Source organism: Scardinius erythrophthalmus (assembly GCF_964197995.2).
Source record: "Scardinius erythrophthalmus genome assembly, chromosome: 11".
NCBI classification, from domain to species: domain Eukaryota; kingdom Metazoa; phylum Chordata; class Actinopteri; order Cypriniformes; family Leuciscidae; genus Scardinius; species Scardinius erythrophthalmus.
Window position 1 is genome coordinate 29382102 of NC_138231.1, and position 21384 is coordinate 29403485.

Sequence of the window (21384 nt, forward strand, 5' to 3'; positions counted from 1 at the left end):
TTGAAATAGTTTGAATATTCAGAACCACCAATGCCAACACTTAGCCTATGTGTAAATGGACTCTTGACTCAAAATCTTGAAACAAGCCCCGTCTCCCCTAGGCTACTACTATTCAAGACTGCCACAGGCTACTATATAATATACTGTTTTAAATAAATATTAATTGATTTATTTTCGAAAAGAGTCCAACCACCTGTGGGCATGGACTCTTTGTTGAAAGGGTTTTTAGAGGTAAGCCTAGTCTATACGCGGGTATGTTTCCCCTGTGTAAATGAGCGGGACACAGACATTGTGTCAGACTCTCCCTCTCTTCCTCTCTCTCATACTGACTCACTCACTCACTCACAGCTGCAGAGAGAAGCAGCGCAACACACGCCGTACAGAAGCAGCACTCAGATGGTGCGCGTCTCGAAACTTAACAGCGTTTCAACACGGAATCAAACTTATGGACTTGTGAGAAAAGTCTGTTCAAGACTGTCATGTGTTTAACCTTGATATGCGTAAAATGGAAAACCAACTGTTTCCAGGATCCTAACACAACATCGCAACGAATTAGCTCGTGGTGATATCCACTGGAAGGACTAAAGACGCGCCACGCACGGTCACCTTCGCTGTTGAGGAGACTTGCGAGAGGATCCCAAGAACAGCGTCTGCTCCGTAACACCAAAACGTTCCAGCAGTTACGACCGAACCGGATCCCGCAGATCAATGAAGAATGCGCGAGCGCACGCACAGTCGATGAAGCCGGCGGCGGGATCATGCGTGTTCTGCCCGAGCCGAGCGCGCAGTCACTGCGGCTGGTATTTCTCTTCGTCTTCGTCATGGATGTAGCGCCGTCCCCGGCTCTGACCGCCGGCTGCCCGGACCGCTGCGTGTGCGACGACCAGCTGGTGGTCCAGTGTGCCGGGCAACAGTTAAGCGACTTCCCCGTCGACCTCCCGCTGGCCACCCGGCAGCTGATCATCTCCAATAACCGGATCGGCGACCTGCCGGCGCTGCAGCTCAACTACCTGTCGGACCTGGTGTACCTGGACTGCAGCAACAACTCGTTGACGGAGATCTCCGAGTCCACCTTTGGAAACCTGCGCAAGCTCGCCTACCTGGATCTGTCTTTCAACAGCCTGGCGCAAATCGAGGACCGGACGTTTGGCCCGCTGGCCAGCCTGGTGATGTTGAGGATGACTGACAACCCGGGGCTGTCGGAGATCCACCCGGACGCGTTCGCGGAGAACGCGGCGCTGCAGGTGCTGGACGTGAGCCGCAACAACCTGACGGCGCTCAACATCAGCTCGTTGATCGCGCTGCCCGCGCTGCGCTCTCTGGGACTCAGCGGGAACCCCTGGAGATGCGACTGCGACACGGAGGACCTGTGCCTCTGGGTCCAAATAGAGGGCTTCAAGTTCCAAGGTGAGATGCGCTTCTTTAACCGCACTGGAAACTTTCTAAGTTAAATATGCGTTTTTAAAAAACAAAAACAGGCAGCTATGGTTGCCAGAACTAAAAACTGACAACGTTACAAGGATTTTGGTAACTGTAGGCTATATTTCATTAAGTGCTATAATGTTATATAACGTGGTTTAATAGTTAAAATTGTATCCAAATGGCTCCAGCAATTGTGTCCAATTACAACAATGACAACTCAGATGTGATAGGAATTCTGGGAATTCTTCCACAAATTACAAGGTGATACCTTTTACTTTGTAAAAAACCTCAAAATGTTAATTTTAGGCCTAAATTGCAATATATAGCAAAACATCAACCTTTTGTCTTTAAAAAAAAAAAAATATTTAATAGTATTTTGTACTGTAATATTGTGAGGTAAATTACAGCCTTTTTACTGTAGCTTTTTTTAAACTTTAAACATATTTAATTTTTTTTATTTATAAAGAACACAAATACACTATGGCGACTCTAATTTCAAGTTGCAAGCCATTCCATAATCTGCCAACAACATTTTAATTGAAATGACAATTGCACTGCAAAATAAGTTGCTGCCTTAAATTTTTAAGTACAGTCAACTTGAATGTTTAAGTCATTTCAACTTAAACTGACTTTAGCATAAAAAAGTTGAAAATTGTTTTACTTATTTTGATTAGTTAAAGCAATGTAAAAACATATGTTGTCATAATTTATTGATCATATAATTTTTCACAGTGTGTTTTTACAGTGCATCATATATGAAATTGCAAATTAGTGATTCATCGTTTAATTATTAAGTGACTTAATACAAAGTTACGTACAGTACACAATAAGACAAGCACACTGGTTATGATCCTCTCTTTCAGCTACAAGCTGAAGTCTTTAACCGCTGCTGCATTAATGAATATTACTGCCTTCCCTCCAGACATCATAATTGAAGTAATGGAGGTGCTAATTATTAATTAGTCATTTAGTTGATGTTTTCATACAAAGTGTCCTTGTACACATACTATACAGTCTCCCTGGGGTAATTTGGAGTTAAGCGTCTCGATCAAGGGCACAGTGCGTCACCACTAACAGGCAAGGAAGGAGGTTACCGTATTTTCAAGATTGTTTGTGGACCAAATGTAATAATATAAGATTCAACCATTTCAAATTATTCGAGCGCTAATCTACAGCCCAGGCTTCTGCGGTTTGACCAACAACCAGCCTAAATTTCCAACCACTGGAATACATTAGCAAGGCCTTTTCATTTTCCTTCAAAATACACTGCTGAGTGTAAAGGTTCCTATTTTATATCATTATATACAAAAATATACAATGTTCTTTGAGGTGATTTCAATTCATTCCAGTGTAGGTGGCGGTGCCCAACAAATGACCTTACAGTGAAGGAGAGAGAGGAAGGGAATGAAAGGCCAGCTAATTATCTCCACCATTAGACCTCAAGAGTGAGAGACTTTATCAGTCTTATCACTCCAGTTTGCGTTATCGACTTATTCAGGCTGTTAATTTGATCTGAAGACTCCATCTCTGTGGAACAGAGGGCAGGACACAGACCCTGTGAACACTGCGGCTTACGACGTTACCGCAAAAGACGTGAAAGATGTGGACTGTATGTTTAGTGGGGGGAAAACAAGATGTCATTGTGTAACTGCAGTCTTAGCTGGTCGTTTGCTCATTTTAGAGGGGTTTTGGGTACCAGCTAAACCACCACCCTGACCGGGCAGTGAGAGCAGCTAGACTAAATTAAACCAGTTAAAGCCAGTTTAGTCTTAGGGCAAATGTTCTTAAATGTTAATCTCTTCACAAATGTGACATTTCGAGCGTAATGCTCATAGTTATTTTAGTCAAGCAGCTGTAATTGAACTTCAGATGTGTGTGATTCACATGATCCGTGTCAGTGAATGTAGATAATTTATCCTGAAATCTTGTTTTCAGTGGTTATTTTCTGTTTTGCCAGCAAAGATTAAAACCTTGCTTTAGTGCAAAGTGATTGACAAGTGAGCAGGCGGAGCTTCGCTAGGACAGAGTAGCATTTAGGTTTTGGACTATACTGAATGTGGTTTGCGTCCCATTAACAACTTTATGCAATGATTCTTTGTTCAAACTGCACACAACTCTGATCTGGTTTTCACATCTGGTCTTGAGGACTCACTCTCCAAAGCGTCATTTTGAAAGTGATGAATCTGTCAGTGTCTGGTAGATTGCCATAGTAATGATTTCAGCATCAGCAAAATGCCAAGAAACGTTAGAATTCAGAATGTTTCACCGTTAACTCATTCACTATTCACTACACAGTTGTACAATGTTGTATTGTGTTCCAAATAACAATAAAAACGACCTCCGATCACTGTAAAAAGCGAACAGTTGGATCAACTTAAAAAAATTACTTATTATTTCACGATAAAACGTGATCATTTAAGTTGAGAAAACTTAATTTCTTTAGGTGTTACCAATTGAAGTATTTTTTTTAAGTTGATCCAACTGTTCACTTTTTACAGTGTTGATCATTCATACTCATTCCAAACAAATCTGATTATAATAAACAGTGGTTCTCAGACAATATTCAAAGGCCCTCACCTCTAAGCTGAAATACCTAATCTACTGCAATAAAAAGTCAGATAAATGTTAACAATACATCTTTATTTGTATATATATATTTTTTTTTAATACTAAAAATATAGTATTATATTATATTATATTCTTTATTGGAGGGCCCGGGTCCTCTGGTTGAGAACCATTGGATTAAAACCACATATAGTATAGATTAAGTTTGTAAAACTTGGATTTCATGTGTGTTTTTTCCGACACAAATGGATTTGATTTGCACATGCTAAAATAAAATCAGATTTTGAGGGCTGTCTGAACAAAGCCTTCTTTCTTTTTTTTTGGTTCTTGGTGCTTTATCAGCTGTTAAACCATAATGAAGCTGTTAAAGATAGAACATAGAAAGTATAGAAAGAATAACAATGCACACAATCTTCCCAATCCATCTTTCTAGAAATAAGCCAATGCCGTCTCAGAACTTAATTGAGAAATGGAGCTTTTCCAGACGTTGAGATTGAACATAAGCCCTGGCCTCTCTGCTATCGGGGAGCAAAACCCCAAGAATGCCAAATCCTCATTTCGCTCGGTCTATTCAAAGATGTGCTCATTGTCTCTCTCCTGATTAGACTCTCTGACGTTTTGGTGTTGCTGCGTCTGTCCACTGAGAGCAGATGGCTAATTATGTCTTTTTTTAAAGTGGATATGAGAATTCTTGTCCCATTATATAATTCTGTCCGAGTGCTCTGGCTGCACCAGCTTACAAGAGCGCTGATGCCTCTCTCTTAATCACCAAATATCACCAGCTTCAGACGAGAATGCCTGTGCGTGAGCATATTAAAGGGATAGTCCACCCCCCAAAATGAACATTTATTTACCCTCATGTCGTTCCAAACTTGTACGACTTTCACTTGTGGAACACGAACAGAGCCATTCTGAAGAATGGGAGCTTTTAAGCCTAAACATGACACAAAATCATCATAAAAGTAATCCATATGACTTCTGTGCTATATATTTCAAGGTTGCGTCCCAAAACAAAACAGTTAATGTGATTTCACCAAGTAGAACATGTTTCGGGTTCAACATCCTTGTTGATCCTGGAACAACATTCCAATCAACCAATCAGATTTGAGGGATTGCTTTTTAGTTAATGTCAAGTTTAGGCTTACAACCAGGGTTAGGTGCTTCTACACCATTTTTATTAATATATCATAGATAAATTATGGGTAGGGATAGGTTTATGTTTTGGACAGGATGTTGATCCAGGAACAAGTCTTACTTGGCAAAATCACGGCGACTGTCCGAAAACTTAGGCTGCTGATTTTTTGCCTTCCTGCTTTATTGGGGCAGCGAGTTTGCCGGCAGCATTTACGCACAAACTAAGTGGGTATATTTAATTAACCAATAGCAATTTAGCACTAGAAATTACAACAGAAGTGGAAAATTTTGATCAAAAACATACATTTACACACAGAAAGATGGCATCTTTATTTTTTTGCTCAACTGTCACAGAAAGGATTGTGCGATTTCAAAGGTAGCGAAGGATACATTGCACCTTCAAAAATCGATCAAATGAAGGTCTCTCAGGAGACAGGAAGTGAAGCTAACACTGGATTCAGACGTGCCTTGATGCCATCCTCTGAAGGCAGCATTTTAAGCTTTCAGACGCAGCCCAAGTCTTCAGAAGATATTGAACTTGACTTGAGAGAAGTGATGTCTGATTTGTGAATAAATCGTTCTTTTGAGTCAGATCTAGACTCACTGACTCAGTGATCCGCACAGTTAAAGGAGCAATTCACCTCTGGCAAGATGGGCTTTTTAGTAAAACGTGTCTGTCTGAGCAGTATAAATGCATTTTTTTTTTAAAAATCAGTACATGATTAGAGAAAACAGAAAAGGAAAGTGGCGTTCCCCTTTGCCAAAAACTTTAACACCCATCATGCACTTTTGATTTTGCGCCGCCCCTCTGTCGGTTTGTGGGCAGTTACACAAAAATGCGGAAGTTCGATCTGTAGTTTGAACATAAACGTCAACAAAATGGCAAATAATTAGGGAGATCTAGGTGTGAATAACACAGGGGAAGTGTGCACATTTACACAAACTGACACATCTTATCCTTTTGATGCATGTCTCACATAAAGCTGTTCTATGATTCTAGAACACTTGGAATAAAGTAAAAGTTGTGTGGGCCATTTTTATGATAGAAGCTTTAGTCAACATTCTTTGTAGTTGTTTGAAACAACATAAAGGTAGTTTTTTCCAAACCTGTATGACTTTCCTTCTTGTGTGGAACACAAACTGAGAAATTCTGAAGAACAATGCACAATTTGAACTATTCTTCTAATGCACTCTCCTATGTCTACTTGTAACTAAAAATGGAGAAAAGAATGCTGTGTATGTAATAATACTCTTGTGTGTGTGTGTGTGTTGGTGTGTAGGGAGTCTATTAAGTGTGTGTTTGGTGCAGATTGAGTGACCACTCTGTGTGATTCACACCACTTTAGCATCTGTGAGTCATTTCGTGTTTCTGCCTCCCTCTTTCTCTCTCACTCTGAAATATTCTCAAACAGGCCAGCAAAATGCTTCTATTTAAATCAATGTCTGAGTCCGGTGCGGTGTTCTAATTACAGTTCTCAGCGCAGGGTTCCTTAAGAAGAGAAAAGGGCCAAAACCAATATTGAAGAATTGATGTCAACCTGTCCTGGGCTATAAATGCATGGATGAAATCCTGATCCGTCACCATCCTCCTTCAGCTTAGGACATTATAGATCTTCAAAGATCTTCTCTGCAGTTCATATGCATAAAGACATTTATGTGTAGTAAAGCTGTTTCTTTGGTTTCATACAGAATTCATCACTCACGGCTTGTGTTGTCCTAAAAACCCCTTGAGATGATTTTATGAATGTAATTTCCTTCCTGTGTTGACATATTGAAACTAAAGGACATTTTGATGGGCTTGTCCATTTTATTAAATTGCCAATAGCCTTTAGTTTACATCACAGCCTTGCAAAACTATGATTTGCTACTTGCTTGTTAGTGGATTGCAATTAGTTGATGTTTGGCTAGTTAGCACAACGCAGTTAGCCAAATAACTAAGAGCCAAAAGTATCTTTCTCTATTAATTGTCAATCAAAATTAGGCAGATTAAATGAAATATAAGCAAAAAAACATATATTTAGCTAATATTTCAGTACAATAGATATTTTATGAATTCTGCTCTTGTGGACTTCTCTGCTGCTTTTCATTTCATTATTAAGTCAATTTCTGCCCAGAGTAAAAAGATGAAAGAAAAGTATTTGTGACTTTATATTTCAAAGTTGCGCTATGTTTGACTTTGTTTCTCACAATTGCAGCTTTATATCTCTGTTTTCTTATAATATGCGACTTTTCTATCAATTGCGACTGCTTCTCATAATAGTAATCATCTGGGTGTGATTTATATTTCCCAAAGTGGCTTTATTTCTGCAAAAATGTGCTTTTTATGTTTCTCGATGTGAAATAATAAAATCTCCCATTTCGATTTATCTCACAATGTCACATTATATTGCCCAATTGTGACTTTGTTTCTGATAATTGTCTTTATAACTCATATTATAACTGTATAATTATATCTCGCACAATTTTTACTATACCTTACAACTGCGATTTACAACTTTGTTTTTCAAAATTGTGATTTATTTTAAACTTTCAAAATGAATTTTTTTTATGTTTTTTACTACGAGGCAGGAAATGGCCTTCATATGTCATAGTGCAGGATTGTGTCTGACTCCATATTGAAGTGTTTGGGACTGTGCGGGACATAATTTTTCTAGGTCTATAAAGTCTGCAAATTCCATCTGGGTTTGGTCGTAAAATTATTTCTACAGTGACAACAAACACAGGCCAATAGCAGCGGTGTTATGATGTTTTATGTTTTCTGGCTTGATTACTTTCATTTTGTTTTGTAGGTGTGTGTGTGTGTGTGTGTGTGTGTGCTCACATCTCCGTTCTCTATTTGTCCTGGCCCTCAGAGAGCCACCAGTTTCATTAACTCACACATTGAAGACTTCCTCGCTCGGGGATACCTCTGCTCTCATTGTTTAGTTTGTGTGAAGTGTGTCTCAACAAGGCATCTTGTGCTGAGAAATTCAGTTCAGAGTTCAAATGAAGTTTTACTTGATGAGCATCACATAGGCCTTATTGCACAGGCACGTGATTTTAGTTTGGAAAAGTTAGATGCTGCTCGCTGAAGGCATGTTTTTGCTCTGTAATGTGCTGAAGTGTTGACACATGAATGTTTGTGTGTGGATGATCAGATGTGAGAGGTAATTGTGAGTCCTCTGGCATAGTAAATGCAGCGTATGGGAGTGTGGGTGTTGCATACTGAGTGGATGCAGAGGCATGTGGCGACGCCAGATGCTTCTGCTAATAGGGTCTGATTTAAAGGCGAGCCTGGGGCTCACGGCAAGTGCGCTAAGTGCCGCCTCATTCGGCGGGCACAAAGCGCATTAAAAAAAGAATGTGACAATTGTGCGTAGTGCATTTAAAGACACCATTTACGCTATAGAATGTGACAAATACAGTTTATAAAACTGCAACTGTTTGTCAGAGGGTGTATATCAGAAACAATTTGTTTGCAGTATCTAGTTCAGTCAATAAACTCTAGAGGGCGTAGGCCGATCGGTCCTTTACATGCGATCTGCAAGCAATCACATTCATTACCACATGGCACAAGCTGATTGGCCTCTGCTGATCCTGCAGCCAATGAGAGTGCTTGCTCAACATTTAAACAGTCTGGTACAGTGTTTGCTGTATGCTAGTCCTGCAGCACATTATCAGAGTTCCTCTGAAACTCTCCACCTCCCCCTGCTCCACCTGCCTAGATCTGCTACAGGATTTCTGTATCCTGAAAAGCAGCAGCATTACATGCTCACAACAGTGTGTCTGAGTATCTATTAGCAGTAGCAAGTCCATACTTACTCTGCAGCAGCACTATAGCAGATCTAGTCCGCCAAGACTAGATTAACATTGACATACTGTATGTAGGGTACGCACATACAATAAGCACATTTATCCCAGCACACAGCATCATTATTCCCAGTTTATTTAAGCCCTCTGTTTTCTCAGTTCATGGCTCTGTATCATCGATGTTAATGTGTGTAGTGTTTCACATTCTCATTGTTTATTAAGTCTCTTTATCTTTCATTCTGTGTCACGCATCTCGTCTTTGGATTACACGCTATACCATGACATGAAAACAGTTGTGCTGCTTAATATTTTTGTGGAAATCTTGATACAATACTATTCCAGATTTTGGGGTAAGTAAGAAAATAATACTTTTATTCAGCAAGGACACATTAAATTGATCAAAAGTGAAAATAAGACTTTTGCATTGTTACAAAAGATTTCAAATACATTCTTTTAAACTTTCTATTCATGAAAGAGCCTGACAGTTCCCACAAAGTATTTAGTAGCAGAAACTGTTTTCAGCATTGATAATAAGAACCAATAATAACTGATATGAGCTGAGCAGCAAATTGAGCAGAATGATTTCTGAAGGATCATGTGACACTGAAGACTGGAGTAATGATGCTGAAAATTCAGCTTTGACATCACTGGAATAAATTACATTTTAAAATATTTGATATTTTAAATTGAATCATTTTTCACAATATTACTGTTTTTACTGTATTTTTGAGTCCCTTAAAAATCATGATAAAAGAGCTCAAAGACTAGTAGCAAGCTAAAATAGCCCGGTATACAGTAAATGCATGTTTATCTCACATTTGCTGTTGTTAATACTATTGGTTTAGTTTTGGGTTTAGTGTAGGTGGTACATTACTTTCAAAGTTTAAAGTTCATCTGTTTTGTGTAAAAAAAAAAGAAAAAGAAAAGAACAGAATGTGCTTTTAGCACCACTCACTGGACATTTCATATCGAAAGTGTCACGAAACATTCATAAACAAGCAACGTAATATAATTTTGTTGCCACAGACACATTTTTCCAGTGAGCCTGTGTTGCATGTCTATCAGAGAGTCTCTTCCTGTCTGAGTGGGTGGTTCTCGGTCAAAATAAGCTACAATGTGGAACAGATATGTTGATAGTCAAAAGCTTGGCTATACGCAAGACTATTGACAACCACACAATCATCCTCTGGAGGCTCGTAGTGCTTCACATTCTATATTTGTTCTGTAAATTCACACTTAGTGTGTCCTCATTTTCCAATTGTTGAATTGTGGCTGCTCATTGTATATCTGTCACTGCCTCAGGCTATTAGGAGCAGAACGTATAACCAAGGGTCTCATCAGGATAAGAAAGATTACTGCTGGCTCATCATCTACTGTATCTCATAATAAACTAGTCTAGGTTGATTTGACTCTGTATAATTGTGATGCAGTGTGTCAGAACGCATGATGATATTTCTCAGCGGCTCTATTGTTTCTGGATCAGCTGTTGGAGAGGTGACGGTTCTCCACACTGTCAGCACTTTCACAGTGTTGACTAATAGAGAGAGAGAGAGAAAGAAACTGTGAGGAAGAGAGATGACCATCTGACTGAGCAGTGATCTTCCTGTTTGACACACACCCAGAGAACTTTATTTCAATCTGACATTATCCAAATCACCTAATGTTTGAGACATATTAGCTCTGGTTCAAACCCTCAGCTACCAGTGCACCATTTTTAGGCAGAAAAGTTGGAAAGACTATTCCAAAAAGAAGGCGGTAAATTATGCTCCCTTGTAAAAAAAATACCTGGTTTTGTCCAAATTCAAAAGCAGCACCGCATGTAAACTTCGTGGGTAATGGCTATCCCAGAATGCAGTGTGATTAGAGGAAAATATTGAGCAATGTCAAGATTCATCAGGCTTAAATTGTGAAAGAATGGTTGGGAGGGAGCATGAAGAATCATTTCAACACATGAATTGTCACCTCTGAGTCCAGACCTTAAATTCATTGAAAGGCACATCACAGCATTTATTTATCAAGAGGTGCATCAATGTTTGGTCAAGATCTTGTATTACAAATGCAAGAGTCCAGCACTCTGTAAAGTCTCCTCCAGCACATCTCAAAGACTTTCAATGAATTTAAGGTCTGGACTCAGAGGTGCCAATTCATGTGTGAAATGTATATATATATATATATATATATAGTACAGTAATATTATGAAATATTATTACAATTTAAAATAATGGTTCTCTTTTTTAATATATTTTAAAATGTAATTTTTTTTTTGTGATGCAAAGCTGAATTTTCATCAGCAAGTACTCCAGTCTTTGGTGTCTTATGATCCTTCAGAAATCATTCTAATATGATGATTTGATACTCAGTTATTATCAATGATGGAAACAGTTGTGCTGTTTAATATATTTTTTTGGAATACTTTTTTCAGGATTCATTGATGAGTAAAACGTTAACAGCATTTATTCATAAAAACAGCATTTATTCAAAATAAAAACATTTCTAACAATATAAATCGTTACCATCACCTTTTATCAATTTAACGCATCCTTGTTGAATTAAAGTACTAATTTCTTTAAAAAAAATAGTTATTGTTCCCAAACTTTTGAACGGTAGTGTATATTGTTACAAAAGATTTCTATTCTAAATAAATACAGTTCTTTTTAACTTTTTATTCATCAAATAATCCTGAAAAAAGTATCACAGGTTATAAAAAAAATATTAAGCAGCACAACTGTTTCCAACATTGATCATAAATCATCATATTAGAATGATTTCTGAAGGATCATAAGACACCAAAGACTGGAGTACTTGCTGATGAAAATTCAGCTTTGCATCACAAAAATAAATTACATTTTAAAGTATATTAAAAAAGAGAACCATTATTTTAAATTGTAATAATATTTCATAATATTACTGTTTTTTTTTATTTTTTTTTTTTTTTATTATTAACTGCAGGCTTGATGAGCATAAGAGACTTCTTTCAAAAACATTAAAAATAGTAACGTTTCCAAACTTTTGACTGGTACTGTATATATATATATATATATATATATATATAATTTAAATGGCAAGCGTCTTCTCAACTTTTTGGAAGATAACTCATCAATAATGTCTTCAGATTTTTTTTTTCTTTTTTCTAGTATTGTGAGTATTGTGAAACTTGAAATGACTTGAAACATGAGTTTATCTGTGAGTGAATCACTGAGGATTTGATGACTAATTATCTGAAGAGAAGGTGAACAGATAAAAAACATTTACAAGTGACATAAAAGGTGATTGTAACTGTATTATTGTAGTATTGACTTAGATACTAGCCTGGAATGTATTATATAGTCATATGATCTGTATTATACTAATCTCAAAGGGAAAAACTGTACACCGCATATTCATTAACATAGAAGGACAATAGATCCTTCCCATGACCTCCATCCGTATACAGGAAAGTGACTGAATGCCCTCAGAACGTGTCTTCTGATATCTGAAGTATGCGTGTGTACAGTTGTGTTGTTGCGAGTGTTTTTGAGGGGGCAGATCTGGATTAGATTCATATCTGCAGCAGTGAGAGCGATGCCTTCCAGCAAGAGCTGTTTGAAGGGAAAGAGAGCAGCAGTTTGAGCCACTGAGTGCTTGTGTTGTTCTCTGCAGTATGGTATTGCTTTCACCCGGTCCCAATCCCTTGATTGTTGCCCTGTTATTTGCTCCGTCTCCTCCTGATGAAGTGCACTGGTTGGCTGAAGGGAATCTGAACTGGTCAGGCTCATAGGCACAGAGCCAAAAGAAGTGGGCGGGTTCAGGATGAGAGTTAAATATTCATGAAGAAAGGGATCACAGCACATGGAGAAAAACCAGTTAGATGGGATAGAGAAAAAAAAAAAAGATTAGGAAATAGATATGCAGAAGTGGAACATATGGTTGTTAGGAGTTTACAAAGCTTGGATATTTGCAGCCTTCTGTTATTTCCTCTTACAGTCTATCATGTTGTGACAAATGTCAAAAATAGATTTTTTTTTCCATAGGCACTTCAGGATTTGATATCAATTCAACGACGTTGTTTTTAGATGCGATGAAAGTGTGTGAGGTGTTTGGTAATGACCGTGGCAGCTCATGCTCCGCGGTCTCGGAGGAAGGTCACCTGACAGACGCTCAATGTAATCTACCTGATGGTTCACTCTGATGTCATTGGAAGGAGCATATTATACATATTCTCAAGGGCTTTCTGAGGTCCTTTATTTAGCAATACCTGTTGTTGACATTCAGGAGAGCTACATTTGACCAGAAAGTCTGAATTTACCTCAGTTGCCTTACTTAATAATAAAATCATTCAATTCTCCTCAAATGAAAAAGAACCATTGCATACATTTGCATCTCTGATTCAGTTTGCTTGTGATGTTACTATTAGTTATCATCGCAGCAGATCTTCATTTGTGTGTGTGTGATGGAGGGATCCCTGCCACCGTTTTGACTTCTTTACACATTTTAAAACATATTATACCAACCTATACCAACATATGTATAGGCTACACACATAGGAGCGCATTTATCCCAGCACACAGCATTGTTTTGGGTGTTCGGTAAGTTCCGTCACGAAATAGGCCTATGCGTCATAAAAGCTGACCAATCAGGTTGTGAACATATCCCTATGACTTAAGTTCGGTATCTTTAGGTTCGGTGTTAAAATGCCAATGTGAACGTTAAACGGACCAGGACTTCATTATTTTATTTTGGGGGGGTTTCGGACTAAACAAACCAAGCAAACCGAAGTACAAGTGTGAACACACCCTTAGTTTGTTTATCGTCATTTTCTGTGTTTGCTTTGTTTTCTTCTGTTGCTATGGTTACTCATTGTTGCATTGATTCACACCTGTTCCTCATTCGTTCTCTGTGTATTTAATGTTACACAGTTACTCATTGTCTGGTGTTGTTTGTGTTCATGCACGCTGTTGGGTTGCCTTTTCTCTTTATTTGAACCTTTTGTTTTTGTTTAAAAAAAGTTCACGTTGCATTTTAGATATGATACATCTCACTGTCTCTCCCTTTATCATCTCGTCACCTCTTGTAATTTTGTCCTTATTTCTCATAGTTGCGACTTTATTTCTCATAAATCTGACTTTTCACACTACTTTTCAAAAGTTTGGGGTCAGTAATTTTTTATTTGAAAGACATTTATAATTTTATTCAGCAAGGATGCACTATATTTATCAAAAGTAAAAACAAGGAAATGTATAATGTCACAAAAGGTTTCTAATTAAATAAATAAATGCTGCTCTTTTGCACTTTCTGTTCATCAAAGTATTCTGAAAAAATCACATTTTCCACAAAAATATTAAGCAGCACACATTTTCAAAAGTGATAAGAAATGATTCTTGAGCATCAAATCAGCATGTTAGAATGATTTCTGAAGGAGCATGTGTCTCTGAAGACTGGTGTAATGATGCTGAAAATACAGCTTTGACATCACAGTGTCAAATAAAATACATTTTAAAATACTCAAATAGAAAATGTCACGTAACATAGATAATAGAAACTCTCATGATGAGGAATACTTCAAGACAGGCTTGAATATCAAATATCAAACAGGATGAACGAAGGGGACAACCACACATATACATGATATATACATGGAGCTAACAAAAGAGCTTGATGAAATAATTCATGAACACAGGTGGAGACGAATTAACTAATCAACAACAGGGAAACTAGGTCACAGAGGGCAGAACTGAAAACACAGTGAAAACACAGGAAAGGCCAGACATGTTATAGAAAACAGTTATATTAAATTCTAATAATATTTTACAATATTACTGTTTTAACTGTATTTTTTATTAAAAAGATAAGATTCTTAGGTGAAGATAAGAGATTAACCCCAAACTTTTGAACAGCAGTGTACCTCGCAATATGACTGCGATCTCATAATTGTGACTTTTATTTTCACATAAATTGACTATATGTCTCACAGTGGGATTTTATTCATTTTAAACTTTATAATTTTGAACGTTTACCCCAAGGCGTTTCCATGCAAAACAACACAGCTCAGCACAAAAACAGCCCAGTACAAATGTACGCCCAGGCATTTTCATGTACACTGAACTACAAGGTCATTGCAGGATAAAGAAAATAGATACACAGCAACACACGTCGATACACTGCTGTGATTGACACCACACACACACACAACAGCACAATATAGTTGAACGCACTTTATAAAACACTGCTGCCTGAGCAAATTCTTGTACAATAATCTTCCTCCCCACCGCACGCTTATCAGAAAGTCCATCCTCATTGAGATTCAGAATGAGAGTGGGGAAAAAGTCTCCCACCTTCTAGCACTTCATCCTCTTAAAGATTAACATATGCAATTACATAATTAGTGGGCTTTAAAAATAGAAGGCCGCTCTGCTGAATGCATTTGAACTCAACCATGCTAGATTAATACCTGCACTACTGCTGGAAAGCTTTACTAGACATGTTTAGAAAATGTGTGTTCTGGCATTTAGGGCCCTATTTTACTGATCTAAGTGCATGGTCTAAAGCGCACGACACAAGCACACTTACCCCGGATTTCCACCAACTGCGGAACGGCTGCGGATCCGCTCCGGAACGGCGGCGGATTCAATAGGTTTTCATTAAAGTCAATGTGTGTATTTTCACTGACTGCGGAATGACTGCAGCCCTCTGGAGCAGATACGCAGAGCTTCTATTTTTGCCGAGAGCTCCGCAGCAATTCAGCACTTATATTGCACGATCATACGTGAATTCGCGAGATCTCGTGGGGTCCTCGTAACTTCAGCTGTCAGTCATGGCTGCAGCCGTTCCGCAGCAAATCCGGACCTGGTGGGTATTGAAGTACGGCGGAGCATGGAGCCTACACGCAGCGGAGCTGATACGCAACCGTTCCGCATTTGGTGGAAATCTGGGGTTAGGGCAACGGGAAAAATGGGTAGCTCGCCTGGTGCATGGTCTAAAAGGGTTGTCCCTATTCTCTTAATGAGTAATGGGTGTGTTTTGGGCGTAACGTGCAATAAACCAATCAGATTCTCATCTCCCAGTCCCTCTAAAAGCCAGTTGCTCTCGCGCCATGGCGGATTCGCTATTTACATGGCGGAATTTGCAAGCGGAAAAACTGAACGCTTCTCTAGAGAGGAAAACGGATCTGCTCGTGCGCGAGTTTAAAGCGCAAGCAGACCATCTACAAGCCGGATTCCACCATATCTTTATGTACACAATAATAATCTTTTACATTGTAATTAAAAAAATAATAAAAGGTTATTTTTAATATTTGCCATGTTTGTGTGCTGCTGCACGTCCCTGTGTGTGTAATAAGTAGTGTATGCGCATTGTGCACCCGCCAATAGGCTCATATTACTAATGTGCCCTTTAAATAACAAAAAAACAAAATACTGCGCCATTGACTTTATACCAGGTTTCAGTTGTTCAATGGCGCAGTCTATTTCAGTTGCCTCAAAATAGCTATGCGCCAACAATGCACCTGAATACACCTCGTTTTCAGACCAGCACGACCATGGGCGCACAGATGGGCGCAAATGCATTTGCTATTTAAACAACGTGGCGCAGGACGTGAAAATGATAACTGCGTCGGGCTGAAACTAGCAAAAGACATTTGCGTCGTGCCTGGTGCCGCATTGTGCTAGGTGTATGATAGGGCCCTTAGTGTTTACTGATGTGAGGGCGGGACAACCTGTCACTCACATGACATCACAGCAATAGCAAACCACAACCATCCAATTAATTAATGGACAAAATCAAGAAACTTGTGTGAAAAGACTTTGAGGTGAATGGCTCAAAAAAGTGTGCCCATGAAATTTAATGAGTAACATAATGGAAGAAATAAATTGAAGGTTTTAAAATATTTGAGCACTGTTCATGAGCCACAAACAGGTGCTTGTGAGTCCTGTCAAAAGTTATTATATCTCTCTCTGTGCCACGCAGTGCTTGGCAGGACCCAGTCGACAGACATCTGGTATTTGACAGCCGTAAGGTCTTGTTGAAGATACAAGCACATGTTGTCTGTCGAATACTGGTCACTAGCATGCTGTTGAATTGAATACTGCATTCCTACCAGGATTTTTAACTGGATAAACCCCATCTTTCTGAACAACATTCAAAAAAACAACAAAAAAAACCCCACTAAATTAGCAATAAACCAGATTGGACTACCATAGAAAATTAATTCTGGATTTAGTCATGAAAGCCACAGAGGCACCAAGAAATTTGTGAATCATGTTTTGGATGATGTGATTTTTCCTGAGGCAAATTTTAATAAGCATTGAACTGTGTAGGTTTTTTACTCTCTCTGAGATCCCAGAGGAACATCACTGTTATGCCTGGTACAGACGCTATGCTATCCTATAAGATCATTACACATCACACTGTACGACATTGATCTGACAAACTTGGGCACGACATGTATGTAGATTGTACGATGATGACAACTATTGAATCGTGGGCTTCGACGCAAGTCAGTATTGAAGAATAAAACGTCATCAGCATTCGCTAGCAGTAAACAATAGCGCAACATCATTTGCACTTTGGCAATTGTGTTTTTATGTGAGCTGATAAAAAGAGGAGGAAGCGAAAGAGTAGAGTATATGGACACGGTCATGGCTAGGTAAAAGAGGCCATCTTAGCATGCCAATTGTGTAAATGGTACTTGAGGTAAGTAGTTTTAAGTTTTAGCGTCATGTCACATTGATCAATATACCATTTCATGTTGCATTTTTATTGGCTAGTCAGTAGACGTAGGTCGCAGCAACAAACACACACACTGAGATGATCATGAAAAATTTCTGACACTGTCAGAAAATGATCTCAGGCTATCTTTGGTCACAAGACCGTGACAACGGCCGTCTTTGGACCTCTCTTGTGTTACGGCGTAGGACCACCGTTTAGGAGCCAAAGCAACATAAATCGCCACGATTGTTAATTTTTTGTCTGGGACAGCCCAAAATCTTACAATATGTACCAGGCTTAAGAAAGTATCTTAATACTGTACTGCTGATTCATGGGCCAATAGTTTTTTCCCTTCTGTTAGTTTATTCCAAAACACATTCAAATAAAATTCATACAATGACTTAATTGCACCTTTTCTATAATGAACATGTCCACATGTCCACCTGTCCACATTCTGGAACAGAAAAATAACTAGACATTTAACTAGCACAGCAAATGCTCAGTGCTGTGTAAGAGAAAATAACCCGCATGCATTCTGTGCCCACCCCTGTTATTCGAAAGCTCTACGTAAATGTAGTAGCAGCTGAAACAAGACTAACGGTAAAGCCGTGGGGCGTTCTTTAATTGAGGGTGACAGGACAGTCTCTGCACTGCACACTCAGCGGTATTGACACTAACCTTGAGCAAAAGTGTCACTGAAAACACGACAGTTAACTGAATATTTCGCAGAAATTAACACGACTGTGGTGCTTCAGATAATGCTGAATAGGGAATGTTAGGTTTAGTCTTTAAAGGGATAGTTCATCCAGATATATCTTATTTTGTTTTCCACAGAGGAAAGAAAGTCATACAGGCTTGGAATGACGTGAGGGTGATTAAATGATGACAGATTTTTAATTTTCGGGAGAATAATCCCTTTGGGTGAACTTGTCATTTGTTGATTGCATGAAATGACATACGAGAGACCTTTTCAAGCTTTTATTGTTGTAAGTCCCCTGATGAAAAGGAACTTGATTCATCGGTTTTCTGTCAGACAGGTGGTTATTAATATAATTTCTCTCTCTCTGCTTGTCAGCTGCCGTTCATCCGTCTCCAAAATGAAATCTGCTCAAAACATAATGCAGTCTCTTTATGCACAAAACAAGGCCTGCACATGCACCTTTCTAGAACACTGTCCAATAACGGGGGAAAAAAACATCACAACCTAAAAATTGTACCATCTTCGAAAGAACGGCTGATGATAAAACACGATAATAACGTTTGTCTGAGACACTTAATCAGGAATTAAAAAATGGCAGCAGATGTTCCATTATATTTCTTCTATCATAGTAGCAGGTGTTTCTGTATAATAAAACTAATGAAAATAACAGGAAGATGAAAGCTTCCTGTAGACAGCATGCCATCTGTGAACTGTTTCCTGTAAGGAACAGACAGATACAGCGGATCTTGCTCTGATACAGTGTGTGTATGTGTGTGTGTGGAGGTATGTGACAGCTTTGACTAGAACATTAGCATCACTACATCCTTCTGGTACTAATAATGAAGGACTAATGATTTAATTAGGCTGAGGGTACGCTTTATGGCCGTACCAATTAACGGTTCCAGCACCCAGAGGGAACCTTTTTTTGTGTGTGCGCATGCTTTAAAAAAGTGAGATAGTATGGAATGTACTATGCCAGCCCAATTAGTGATGTTAAAGTAAAGTTAAAGGCTGCTTTAAATCCAAATAGGAGTTTTGTAACTTTTAGTTCATTCCTGTTTCATATGCATGGTCATTACAGAGCCCCAAAATTGGCATGGTGATGGAAAAAATATATTCAAAATGCTTTCTCTTGTAAAAAAAGGTAGTATTTCCTGATAAACGTTCAAAAATTGTGTGTTCTCCTAAGAAACTATGCGTTCATTTAAAAAAAAAAGAAAACGGTTTTTCATTGGAAAACTTTTGCATACTCTTGCAAAAGGTTTGGATTCCTCTATGTTGTCATTACTCGTAAATGTTTTGCACTTCCCCAAGAAACATTGCGATTAATCACATATATTGTGTGTCCCCACAAGAAACTTTGTAATTAATCATAAATGTTTTGTGTCCCCCCCAATAAACTTTGTGATTAATCGTAAATGTCATGGTCGGTTGCAGTAGAGAGGAAGCAGGATCTAGATTACTCAGAAACAAACTCATCTCTTCACATCTCAAGAACAGGAATACCAGGAACAGAATAACTAACTTAAAACAACATCGACAGACAAATGGATTAAACTCAGGTTTAAATACACAGGCAGACAAGAGGAACTAATGAGACTAATTAACAAGACACACCTGAACTCAACAAACACAATCAGTAACCAAGGATACAAACAGGCATGGGACAGAGGAAGACTGAACTAATTAACAGGTTAGAAGATTAACTAGTAAATAAACTGAGAGATTGGCAAAGAAAACTCAGACAGGAACTGAACAGAAAAAAGGTCAAAAACAAACTCTAAACGTGAACAAATAAACTCAAAACATGACAGTAAATGTTTTGTGTCCCCCAAGAAACTTTGTGATTGACCGTAAATGGTTTGTGTCACCACAAGAAACACTTTGATGCGTTTCCCCAAGAAACACTTTCATTACTCACAAACGTTTTTATGTCCCCCCAAGAAACTTGGTGTATGCTCACAATGTCTGTTTGCACTAAGTGTAGTCTTCTCCCTTTTCCCATCACACTTCAGCTCAGAGGGGCATTTATTTAAAATAAAAATGAATAAAATCTATTTGAAAAGTGAAAGTAAACTGACAAACAGGTATTTTATAGGCCTATAATTGAACATTTTATGCAATATGTGCAGCTCATATTGTTAAGCCCCAAAAATACTTCCTGGACTTTCAAAGACACCTTTACTGATCAGCAGGTTCAATATGGTTAGGAGTTGGTGTAGGGGAAGGCTTTAGGGATATAGACAGGTAAGGTCACATTAGCAGTATCCATTTATGATTTGAATAAATATTATACATTATATAGTTTTTCCTCAATCGCTTTGGCAAATCTTTCGAAACAGTCTTAACATTCTCTAAACTGTAATTGCAATTGTCACAACTCTTTGCTGGAACTTTAGAACTCTGTTGCATGTCTGCTAAATGTAGTAACACCCAAAACATTTAATTCATGTCTCAGAATCTGGTTATTGTGTCAGTAAATTGGCAAATGCCACCAAAATAAAAATAAAAATGTGTGAACATGTAAATCACACTGATCAAAAATGTTTGTTTTTTTACCATGGAAATATTTGTTATATACAAATGTCATGATTGTCTTGTACTTTTGTGTTGATACTGACCGCTTTCGGTCCCACTTTATATTAAATGGCTTTAAAGGAACCATATGTAAGATTGTGGCCAAAACTGGTACTGCAATCACTTTCAAATTACTGTAGAGCGGTGTATCCGTGTCACACCTCAATAGCAGCAAAAGTGTTTTACAATACAACATGAACACAATAAGTACATTGTACTTATTTTTCGATGTAAGTAGTACTTAAAGCCACTTAATATAAAGTGGGACACTGCTTTCTATACTATACACTGAGCTTTGTAGATACAGATTTCAACAAAAAGTAAAATTTATTTGGATAAACTGTAATGAATATGTTTTGCATACTGTTTTACAATGTACACGGAGGTGCAAAAAGTATTTACCACTATTTGCACTTAGTCAAATCAAGTCACCTTTATTTATATAGCACTTTTTACAATAGAGATTGTATCAAAGCAGCTTCACAGTGATAACATGAAAATAATACAACAAAGTT

At 38.2% G+C, this 21384-nt stretch overlaps 1 protein-coding gene across 1 annotated transcript in view; it reads left to right on the forward strand.

Moving 5' to 3' along the window:
- Positions 1-340: 340 nt before the first annotated feature.
- lrrc52 (leucine rich repeat containing 52) overlaps positions 341-21384 on the forward strand; it is a 30467-nt gene continuing 9423 nt past the window's right edge. Inside the window, exon 1 of the mRNA XM_081378940.1 lies at positions 341-1407. Within this exon, the coding sequence (XP_081235066.1) occupies positions 759-1407 (649 nt within the window). The 5' untranslated portion in view covers positions 341-758. The remainder of the gene's footprint in view (positions 1408-21384) is intronic.